At 46.7% G+C, this 12243-nt stretch overlaps 1 protein-coding gene across 1 annotated transcript in view; it reads right to left on the bottom strand.

Annotated features, from left to right (window-relative positions):
• Window positions 1-12243, bottom strand: part of POU2F3 (POU class 2 homeobox 3) — a 42089-nt gene that overhangs the window by 28350 nt on the left and 1496 nt on the right. Inside the window, exon 2 of the mRNA XM_009579375.1 lies at window positions 8178-8246. Coding sequence (XP_009577670.1) covers window positions 8178-8246 — 69 coding nt within the window. The remainder of the gene's footprint in view (window positions 1-8177; window positions 8247-12243) is intronic.

Raw genomic sequence — 12243 nt, 5'->3', positions numbered from 1 at the left:
TCAGTTTCCTCCCAGTTTCCATCAACATCAGGACTCACACCGAAGTAGTCATTTCTCTCCTCAAAGGGACGGGCTGTTCAAACAACAAGGATCTGCACTTAAGATTTAATCTTTTCTAGCTCCAGGAGATAAAAAGAAAGAAAAGTGTAAGTGGCAGCAGATTCTCGGCTGCTGTAAACTGCCAGAACTCCACTAATTTTAATGGAGCTTCGCACCAGCCAACAACTTGCCTCTTGCTACACCAGCCAGACACAATGGGATCCAAAGTCTCCAGCGTCTGCTAGACGCAGTCCTCCCCTCCTTAAATTGCATCAAACTGGGGAAGCCCTGGGATTTAAATGGAGAAAGATTGCTTTGAGCCCCTTGCACTATGGTTCCCAGAGGCTTCCCCATCAAACAAGCCTTCATTCCCCTCTTTATGGGTGTTCTGGACAGGGGGAAAAAGGCAGCGATAAGCTCAGCCGGCAGACAAGGACTGTGCTGCTCTCCTTGGTTCACCTGGCAGCTGTTTTGCATAGCACTGGCATCAGATCTGGTGCGAGTTTGCCTGGGGAGGTTTCTCTGGGGATGGGAGCAGCAGAACAGTTCCGGACGCTTCCCCCCACCCGCTGCTGTTCCCCCTGCCTGGAACGTGCCATTTGCTCTGAAAACCAAAGACAAGTGCTCTATCAGAACTGACACGATTCCCACTGGAAGCTGCCGAGCCAGTCTGGCACTTGAGGATAAAAGCACTGTAATGGGAGAAAAGTAAAATAAAGATTGCAGTGTGCCTTCATCTTCGCAAGGCAAACACATGCAGCAACATGCAGATGTCACCTACAGGGAGTGACAGCCGCCCGTGGCTTTTCGCCCGACGACAAAAACAGGGCCACAGCCAGAAGGCTAACCTTATCCCCCTTCCCACCCAACTACACACTTAATTCACCTCACAGTTTGATCTCAGCTGCATAGAAGGGACAGGGAATTAGAAGGTGATTTCAATCTTTAACAGGTGTTGGGGAATTCCCACAGGGAATCAGTTTGCTGCCGCATGCATTTGGGAGGGAAATTCAGAACAGCTGAATGGCGATGGAGGAACAGTGCCAGGCAGACACCAGGCAGGGGATTCAGCTGCCTGGGCTTAGATGTCTAACTTTTAGGTGTCTAATTCTGAGCCAATTGCTCTAGGCTCCCTTTACAGCCACAGAGAGGAAGCAGGCGCTTCCAGAGGGCAATTCATCTCGCCCCCGAGATAGACAGCAGGGAGATGAATCACCTTCTGGAGATACCTATTTTCGTGATTGACTGTACAAGGAGCCTGGGGTGAGTAGGTCAGACTTCAGCCTCAAAGTATTGAATATCTAAAATTAAGATTAACCTCACCTATCCTGAAGATTTTAGCACTCCAGTTGATAAAGCACAATGCCACTAGAGATTGACAAAGCAGGCCAGATGCAGAATGCCTTTCAATGTATATTTTCTAGAAGCTGAGAAATTAACTTGTTCACATTAACAGAGACAAGAATCAAATCTCTCACCTCAAACAACATGTGAAGTTAAAAGGTTACCCAAGAGCAGGTAAAGAAAAGAGTGGCAACAATTATCAGAACTATAAATGATACTTGACCCACATGCTGTAAATGAAGCAAAATGCTCACCTGCACTGAGAAGGATGTGGTTCTATTAAGCAAAAAAGATACTCAGCATCAAGTACACTCCTCAGGATTTCAATTCACTTTGGAGACTCGAGCAAATACCAAGTCATAGCCCTCATGCTATTGTTCCAAGCAGTCAGACCAGTGGCTTCTCCAGAACTAGCAGGAAAAGCCCTGCGTGGTAGGAGCTCACCTAAATCACCTTCTCTCCATTTTAGTGGCTACCCCTGATTCCCTCCAGCTGTGTCCAGCAGCACTGGGGAGCAGAAACTGAAGCTGAGCAGACACCAGTCAGTTCCCCAGACCCTTACGTGCCCTGCTGGGATGCTCGCTGTTCCCAAGGCTTACCTTAAGAAGTGCTTTTTAAAGGGAGCAGGAGAAAGCGTGAACAGGATGGGGAGTTTCTGAGGCAGCCAGGTAGGGCTGCAGTTTTCATGTTAACAGTTTGCTCTAAAGACACAAACAGACCAAACCGGGGCATTGGAGCATCTCCATGGGAAAGTTCAGGCTGGTTAGCAAGGAAAGTGAATCTGTGCTGACTCAGTCAGACGGCTACAGACTCCAGGGGAAGCTTTCACTGAAGACTCGAGTGTTTCATTTAGGTGGAAACCCCTGGGTTATAAAAACGCCTTTCCTTTGTCAGCAGTGCCTCAAAGAAATCACATCTAGTCCCACTGGAGCTCCGAGTGCAACATACCCTTCGTGTGGGGCAGGGAGCGGGGGGAGAAAGCAGGACAGCAAGTGTGGGAGACTCGGGCAGTTTCCAGAAGGAAACCCGAGGGCAGCAGTTGTTCCCACGGAAAACATTTCACCTGCAGGTGCTGGGAGAGGGCAAGTCTCTTCTCTTAGACCAGAGGCAAGAGGCAGATCAGACCAGCTCTTCCTTTGCCCCTCTAATTCAAGTCAAACCAGCCTTTTGTTCCCCTTTCCCCTCCCCATCCTTTTTTATCCTCTTCCATAATGGGATGTTTAAGAAAAAAAATAAAATAACCCAACCTCAAACCCTAATCACCCTCATTTGAATTTCAAATAGCCCCCTCCTGGCCTCCCCCACGCCCCAACTGACTTGGAGCTGGGAATATGGAAATTTCTCCTGCTTGCCTTAAATGTGGCTGTGCTATGAAAATCATCAGCCTTATGCAAATCCTGAGCAGGCCCAATTGCCATAGCAACCAGCTGTTTCCAGCCCGACTGCTGCTGCTTTCATTTATTCCGGACTTGTCCTGGGGCTGTGCATGGCTGCAGGGGGAAGAGACAAGAGAAATCCTGGAGGCTTTGAGGAAAATTTCACCAGGGAGAGCTAGCCTTGGAGAGCAAAGGCGTGGCCAAGGACTAGGCTCAGCGTGGGGCCAGGGAAGGCCAAGTTTCCTCAAAAGACTTTGGCCTGGCAATCTGTTTCCAGCCCAATCTGAAGAGGTAACAACAAAAGGCAAAAGAGAAAAGCTCAGACTGCGCATCCCTTAGCTTGCCTGCTGAATGCAACAAGGAGTGCCCGCGTGCACCAAGCAGCACAGCCTGAGCACCCACCAACTCATCTCACACAAGCCATTGCACTGCTCAGTCTGACATCCCTTGCTTGTGCACATCTCCTTTTGCCCGAGTTAGAAGCTGATGCAGAGGTCAGAGCCTCCATACCCTATTCCAGCATGAGCCATCACATTTAAAAGAGACCCTACCCAGACACCTACAGTTGGAATACAATAAACAGCAGCGTTTCCAGAGCCCAGCAGAAATCAGGGCTCCATTCTGCCGAGAGCTGTACCCATCCCTGGAGAGAGCAGCACCTGCATCAAAGAGCTTACACCCTGGCAAAAAGGTGGGAGAAAAGATTGGGACCCTCACTTTGGAGATGAGGAACAGGGACAGACAGAATTAAGTTTGTACAGGGAGTGTGTGGCAGAGAGGCAAACTGAGACAAGGTCTCCGTTTTTCCATCCACCCTAATATGGATTTAATGCAAAATGCACTGACATAGAAGCCGGGATACTGGGAGGATCTTTTGCTTGGGTGGGAAATTTTGGTGTCCGGTTTCAGAGCTGCCCTTGCTTTCTCTCCTCCACTGCCAGGTGACCTTAAGTGTCTTGCAGCAGCAGCAGAGGAAGGTGTCTCATGCTGGCATCCTTCCAAGGGCAGAAGCTGGCTGAAGTTGAGGATGCAGAGGGAGAAGAATGACATTCAAAGGAGCGTCCCCTCAAAAGGGATACTTTGCAAGACCATAGGAGCAGATGTGTCATAGCTCCTTACCATTTTCATTTCCTTGGGGTTTAAAGGAAAGGGTCTTTCTTACCCTCAGAGAGAGGATATCTGCTTTATTGCTTCCTAAAGCACCCGGATATATTACCCAAGCTGTCAGGGTTAGATAACCCCGCTGCCGTTGCCACCAGAGTCAGAAGCGGGCCAAGAGTCCAGCTTTCTGGCTCCATGTGCCCTCCCTGGGAAACCGCACTCCTCTACCTGGCTGCTGCTCTTCCAGATCCCATACCCGACCCAGCTGGGCGAAGCTGCAAGGTCAGCCCACCGCCACCGTCCCAGGGAGCGATACCAGCTGCTCCTGAGGCAGTGATAATGCTGTAGGGCTGTCCTATATTGCACCCACACGTACACACCCCAGCTCCTCTCCCCGTGTGCTGGGATGCCCATCGTGCACCCCGCCCTGGGCTCCTGGCAGGCTGGCCAGTTCCCTGTGTTACAGGGTGGGGAGGGAAGATGTTCGGAGCGCCTGCAGCTATTCAGTTACCGATGGTTGTGTTTGAAGAGCTTCCCTATCGCCCTTTTGTTAAAGCTTTGGCTTCCCCCCCATAGCCTCAACAGATGAAATCAAAGGGAAGTAGCTTTGCTTGGTGTAACCTGTTTTGATCAAGCAGATAAACGGGGAACAAGTGTCTGACACAAACAAACAGACAGACAGAGGCAAGTCCCACCTCAGCATTTTGTTGCATCAGATACAGAGGGCTTAGATAAACCACAAGAAGGGGGAGATCTCTGCCTCTCGGCTTGAAGACCAGGGGCGACACTCTGCAGTGCCAAGCCCCCACAGTTCCCATAAAAAAAAAATCAACACAGAACTTGCTGGCATGGCTTTCATCAGTTTAAAAAGATGAAAAGAGCTTACAGCCAAGCATAAAACTCATGCTTGTCATTACCCCCCATGGAGTCAGCGGGACTGCCTGTGAGCCCAGCCACAGCCGCTGCACGCCAAGCATGAAACCACGCTGGCATCATGCAGGAAAGGGTAAAGAGGACCCTCAGACTGGAGAGACATCCCAGTGCTCGGACTGGGGCTGACCTACACAACTCCTGGGCGATGGGGAAGGCAGTCCAAGGCCCTCACGGGAGAAACCTGTGCCAATTCCCCTCTTCCCCCTCACACATGTACTGTGATAAAAAAGGCAGAGTTAAAGTGAAGGAGGGCTTAAGATTCACAGGACTGGGTAGGGTAGCTGATATTCCTTAGAATTTTTTTTTTTAAATCATGGCTTTTTGTGAAATGGCAAAATTTCACTACAACCAGTAGACATGGTGGGGTGGAATCAAACAAACATGGGTTTTTGGAGAACACCTGACTAAAAGCTTTGAAGCGTTTTCTACGAAATTGGTGTGGATGAAAAATAAAGAAAAAAGCTTAGCTTTCCTAACCTCCTATGAAAGATGAACAATTTTGACAATTTTCTCAAAAAAGAAAAAGCCCCATGATTATTTTAAACACTTTCAAAGCAAAATAATGCCCCAAATTACCCTTTTTTCCCCTCTAAGCCTAGAACTGGCAGAGATATGAAAGGATGAGATTACGCTTCTGCTACTGACACTTCCCATCAGATCTTTAGGCATCAGTTTTAGATCAAGGGCTTGGTTTACAAAAGCATTTTGGCACCCAACTCCCTCCAGGTTTTTTTGGTTTGTGTTTTTTTTTTTTTTTTTAAATTCTTCTTGGAGCCAGTCTGCATCTTTTGGTGATGAAAGGCCTTTGTAAATCTGCACCTAGAAGGATTTCCATTCTTTATAAGCTATAATATTGTTAGTTTGGTAACTGCCCTCTCCTTTGGGAGTAACAAGATTCCTGGGGGGCTGTGTCGATTGGTCCAATTCATTAGGAAACAGGTCTTCAATTAATGAGTCATTGGAAAACAGATTTTCCCACATGAAGCTAGTAAACAAAACACTAAACTATTAGGTGTTGCAGTAAATATTCCTCTAACAATGTGTATAAGGGAAAATAAAAACTTCCAGGGAAGTTCAGTACAAAGAGCTTTGTTGTTTATAAACAGAATGGTCAGAAAGAGGAAAAAAAAAAATGACAAAGATGTATAGAGGTTTTACGTAAAGCATCGAGGCAGCCCCTCCGTGGGCTTGGCTGGTCGTGACTGCCAGTGGGGCTGATGTGCCAGGTTACACCATCTGAATTATAACATACACAGCTGAGCAACAGCGTGCGATCCTGCTCTGGCCACCCTCTTCTCAGAGAGTCCTGCAAGGGACTGGTCACCCTGCAGGAGGGCTTGTGGCTGCTTGCTAGAGTCCCGCAAGAAGCTCCTAGCTCTCTGCAGTGTCTCTCATCACAGCTAAGTCTGATCTCTGAAGATCAACCAGTCATGTGGACTGTATTAGAAAAAAGAATAATTTAAACAGGTTCCTTGTATCAGTCCGCAGGGAAGTGTCACTCTTTTGCAAATGAAGGAGATTTACTTGTTCTGATTTCCCTGCTTGATTTGAAGGCTCCTGGAGCAGAAGCAGAGCTAATGCTGCTGCAAACATTTTTGTTATTTTAAAACAAATTGACTTCACTTCTCTGCTTTCTTTTCTCAATTACCACTAGAAAGAGGTGCTACAGCTAACACTAATAGTTGTCTGGAAAGCTTAAGCTGAAAAACATATTTTATCCAATCAACTGTGGTTCCAGCTTCTCGCCTGTTTAACACTATTGACTACAACATCAGCAGCGAGAGTCTCCCACTACATTTAGTAACAGCCAATACCAAAACCAAATACTGACTCTTGTAATAATACAGCCTTCCCTAATCTTGATTCAACTATGCTATCCATCAGCTCTGTGTGCCAAGATGCACAAAATATTTCAGGAGACTCTGAATTCTTCCCAATTTAAGGTCCTGTAACAGCTACCAGGGTTTTTTGAAAGAGCTTGGGAAATCGGGGACACGTTTGTTGCTAGGCGGCTTGGAAACATTTATCACAAAAAACAACTTGGGGTTATCTGAAAGCCCTGAGCAGAAGCTGACCTGACCAAAGTTAATCAGAGTTCATGGACATGAATAGAACCAGATTTTATCTCTACCTTAGATTATGTCAAATAACCCAGCTTAATAGTTAAGAGCACAGAGGATTTCTAGTCCTCAATGTATGCTGTAAATAAAGAGGTAGTCTTTTAGTCCCATTAAAACGTGCCTAGGTTTCTCTGGCTTTACCAAGATCTCAATTTTTCTAAGACCTCTCAAATGACAAGAGTAAGAGAGAAACAGTAAAATCATTCCATGCAAAGTTTTAGTCTGCTGCTACACCTACCCCCACCCCAAGCTTAGGGCTCTTCATTACTCAAAGAACAATGATTCTTCTACATTGTCTCTATGAGTTTTAGTTTTAAAAGATGTTTATTTCTAAGTCTATAAATGAGCCTCACTCTTTCTAATAATCTTAATTTCTTATGCCTAGTGGGTGCTAAAAGTATTTCTTATTGCTGTTTATTTGCCTAAAAAGGAATCTGACCACGAGCCTTTGTGAAATTACAGCCTCGAGGTCTTGCATTCAAAGCCCACTGCAGGCAATGGCAGTCAGAAGTGATGCCAGAAAATACAAACCTGATTTTTCTGGTGTATATCACACTTTGTGGCAGTGCAGGAGTTGGTAAACAACCTGGCAGATATCAGTGCTAACACCAGTGCTATCATCTTCAAAGGATCACGCTGTTCTTCAGCCTTCCATATTCAAGGAAAACTGGGGCTTCTAGCCACGGAGCAGCGAGAGTATGAGCAGCCATCAGGTGGGAGTAGTGGAGATGAGAAACCCAATCATGTTTCAAGATGAAGAGTGATAAATTATTGCTGGAGCTACCTAGCTGGATTTGATTATTCCCGAAGTCCCTCCCATTTTTCTACATATACATGGCCAAAAAAGGCTTAGTCCCTGGGAGTTTTGTCTAAGGAAACGTTCCTGACACGAACCCTGCATAAAACGAGGAGCTGTTTGTGCTAAACTGAGCGGACCAAGATTATTTCAATGGCATTATTCCTTTGGCAAGATGTAAGTGTATTTCCATGCTAAAACCGCAGAGGACATTACTGAGACACACACTGATTCACTGCTGTTACAGAAGGATCTTGCATGCTGATCAAGGTACAAACACAATCCTAGCCCAGAGCGCATTCTTGATCAACTCCCAGGCTGGTTGGAAGAGCGCAATGTAGCAGCAACAGGAGTCAAGCAAAGCACGGACAGAAACTTCCAGCATCCATGCCCCCCTTTTCTTTTCTTTTCTTTCCCCTCCCTCCTTGGGCTCCCTCGCCTGCCCCCCATGTCCCGGACCCTCCTTACCCGGCTCCACCTGGTCGGGTTCATGCCGATTATCTGTGGAATCTGCCGCATCACCGCTCATCTTGATCTCTGAAAAAGGAGGCACAACTGATTTTAATAACAGGTCACAGTCCCAGGCAACAGGCACATGTGGCTTCCACTAAACAGCACAAATGAATGTGTAATTATAATAAACCATCAGACTTTCAAATTTCTGATTCCTCAACATACAGTCACTAGAATATTCATCAGCTCCGAGGATGCACTTTCCCTCCTGTTGCTCTTTGCATCCCCCTCATTCCTTTTCCCCCTCCCCAGTTTGCTGCTGCGTTCTGTTCTCACCTTTCGCATCATTCCTTTCCCGCACAGAGGATGAGGGGTTGTTTAACCACTGGGAGCCCTCCCAGCCTCTCGCCCGAGCTTTATGCAGGCTTCCCAAACCAGCTGGTGTGGCTCTCAGTTTGACACCGTCCTCCACCACCTTCCTGTGGAAGCAGGGCATCCCTCCCAGCTTTCCCCTCCTCTCCCACAGCCTTCCCTTGGCCGCCCAGATGGCTCCGCCGGGCCAGTGCTTGGTGCTGTACAAAGCACGTGCAGTGAGGACCTCAGAAAGGCAGGCACAGAGCAAGATGCTCTCAGAGAAGGGAGAGAAGTCTCTCTTCTCCTCTCACTCCCTTGCAAACTCAGCTTGTTTCTCTCAATACATCTGATCGCTATTTGCAAACTATTTACCCTGCTTTCTCCCACATGCACATGCTCACACCCCTGGCAAACCACAAAGAAGCTGCCTTGCTCCAAAGCACTGTCCCCAACCCAGGAGCAAGAAGAATACTTTGCCATCTAGGTCCTGCATATTTCCCCCCATCCTTATCAATGCCAATAAATACATCATTTACCCTTGAAGTGATGGCTGCCACCACACCCCGGGCCACGTTCTCCTTCGGGGACAGCTGAAATACAAGGTGGGAATAGTCAACTTTACACTGGATTGCTCATGTCCTCCTTAAAAGAGGCAAAGTACACACCAGTGAAAGAAGGAAGAATATCTATTCAAATTCAGATGGACACCCCCTCGAACTCTTCTACCTTTTGCATGGGAATTTTAACTCTTTCCAGGCTAGTTGGGGAAGAAAGATAATCATTTTTTATAAAGAACCAACTGATTTGCATGTGCTTCCTGCAGCCAATCCTGGCCACAGAAGTCATCCGATTTGCATCGAGTAATAACAACAGCTTGGAAGCTGGGCCAGTGTTTGCTGTGGTTTTGCTGGGGTAGAAAAGGCAGGTGGAAGCCTTCTTAAAGCATCATGCAAACCTTTTCCTCTTTCCTAAATATGCCTTGTGTTATTTCCAAACGGCCAAAAGGGTGAAGAGAACCCTATAGGTTTTTATACCCATTTCCCTCTATTACTCACACTAAAGCAGGCAGGCTTTTTTGTTTGTTCGGGTTTTCTTTTCCCCTATTCAAACTTCCAGAGTGCAAATGGCAAATTATCTGCTTTTTGGCCAAAACTGAATAGCTTTGTTTAGGTTAAAGTTTGAAACGTCTTCCTTCAGCACATGAATAAAGGAAGAAAAAACTGACAAGATTTTATACCAGAGGCAGAGTGCAGAAACTTTCACATACTTCAGAAACTTCCTTTCTTTAAATTGTATTAAGGAGTGAGGGGGGAAAAAGGATGGAGAAGAGAGTTGTGGGAATTTTTTTTTTCCCCCTTCAAATAAACCCACTGCAATTAAGACATAAACATTTAGTGGGGCTTCTAAGCATTTCTACTGCAGGAAGAGTAATTATCATCAGCTATAAACATCTTCTTGTCTTGTAATACTGCCAAGGGACCCTAACTTAGGCAATCTACAAAGCACAAGGTTTTGCTTGCTGCCAAAAAGTATCTTAAAAAACCAGCCAAGTTCTTATAAAATAGGTTAAGAAAAATCTTAAATCATGCAGAAGTTCGGTGCTTGCTTTAGTGAGAAAGTCTGCAGGTTTGCAAAAAAAAGTAACACAGGTTTCATTGTGAGCACACAAATATTGAATGAACGCGTGTTAGTGAAAGAAAATTATCTAATCCCCAAAACCAAGGAACCCCTTATGGGCACAGTGCAAGAGACAGAGCAGTTCAGACAGAGCTGAAGAAGGGAAGATGCAAAAGCAAACCACAAGAAGCTCTCTCCCTCTCGCAAGAGTAAGCCCTCAGCCCCTCTGCCATTTATAACCTGGGGTGGGCGGGGAGGAAAGGAGGGATTGCAGCTGTGGCTTGATTACATATCACATGCTATCCATCAGTTAAATTCCCTCCTCCTGGAGTCAGGAGATAACAAGATACCCTGTGATTCTCAGCAGAAGAATTTTATTTTCGCAAGGATTCAAATTCCCATCATAAATGTACACACATTTATTACATTTTCATTACATAAGTGTAATAAGAGTTTAAATATCTTGTGGGGAAAAAAACCCCAAACAACCCAGGAGGAAAAAGAAAACCCTTTTGATCAAAGCCTACTGATCTGAGTGGTTTGGGGCTGGCCAGCTTTTATATACCTATGGACAGCTTTTTTTTCATCCTCCAAGAGGTCCTTGAGAACAAGGAGCAGACATACAGAGGAATTACTTTCTAGTATGATATAAGTGTAGCCAAGATAAAGGCAACATATTTTTATTGACATCCAAGAGTCTTCCACCCCCCCCAAATCTGACAAAATATCTCAGGACAAAACAGGCTGTGAGACTTTGAGTCCAACTAAATGCAAGCTCCACCATACAGCTTTGCTAGTTTGGCAATATACAGAGAATAAGCAGGGTAGTAAAAAAATCTCTGGGAAAAATAATGCAACTTAGGACTGCCTAACTTCTAACCACAGACCTATTAGGAGCCGCCACTGCCCCCCAAATCTGACAAAATATCTCAGGACAAAACAGGCTGTGAGACTTTGAGTCCAACTAAATGCAAGCTCCACCATACAGCTTTGCTAGTTTGGCAATATACAGAGAATAAGCAGGGTAGTAAAAAAATCTCTGGGAAAAATAATGCAACTTAGGACTGCCTAACTTCTAACCACAGACCTATTAGGAGCCGCCACTGCGGCCTGGGCCATATTAAAAATGTGCTGCTATACCTCAGCTAGCAAACATACCTGGAGTAGGGGTAGTCTGGTTTGTTCACCCAGACCAAAGAAACTATACCAGTGCAGACACTTCTCTGGGGATATATCTGCATCTATATTTTTGCTGAAACAAATGGTGTCAGCAAATAAAGCTTTCCCAAGCCCTTATTCCTAGTAGTTGTTCAGACATGGGCACTAGGGTAAACCAGCCTGATGACTTTAAAAGGGAAAACGAAAGCTGGTGGTGGTAGTGGGGGGAACTCAGCTTGGCTGAGACCATTACCTGGAGCCTATTGTATTTTCTGCGCTTTAGGTGCCCAAGCCCCTCCGAAGGCTCCGGGAAGGTGAAATATCCAAATGCCTGGGAGGAGGTGGTGGGACATGCCAGGGAACGCGCTGCTGCAGGGAAACCCTCTTGCCAGGGAGGAGGGCGTGCGGAGCCCGAGCAGCCCACCTTCACTTTGCATGGTGCGTCTTCTCTGCATGGCCGCGGAAGAAACAGCGCACCTCTGCAAGCAGCTTACTGCGAGGCCTCACTGTTTGGGGACCCCAAGACTGAACACGCTGAAGTGCCTTTGCACGAGGGTGAAGAAACACCCTCCCACCAGTGTTGGGCTCTGGCACGTGAAAGTGGTTGGGCCCAGGCTGGTCTCCCTCCCTGCAAAAAGACTGCTTAAACCTTAGGGCCTTCTGACAGACGGCAGGGTGGGATGATTTGGTAGAATGGAAGTTCAGCGCACACCCAGCTCTGTGCAGCTCCTGGCCAAATCCACCCTGGGAGTGATGCCACTGGCTTTGACAGAGGGCACAGTATCGATTTTGGGAATCTTCTCATGAAGAAAGAGTCGCCCACAAGCAAAGCAGATGGGTGGATAGGAGCCTGCGGGGGATGCGTCCCCGAGAGACACCACACACAAGCACACCCATCGCAGGTGCTCAGACTAGTCAGGCTCACACGCTGAGCCAAGACCACGAGCCTCCC

This window comes from Fulmarus glacialis, unplaced genomic scaffold, assembly GCF_000690835.1.
Source record: "Fulmarus glacialis isolate BGI_N327 unplaced genomic scaffold, ASM69083v1 scaffold26496, whole genome shotgun sequence".
In the NCBI taxonomy this organism is placed as follows: Eukaryota; Metazoa; Chordata; class Aves; order Procellariiformes; family Procellariidae; genus Fulmarus; species Fulmarus glacialis.
This window is presented reverse-complemented; position numbering and strand designations above follow the sequence as displayed.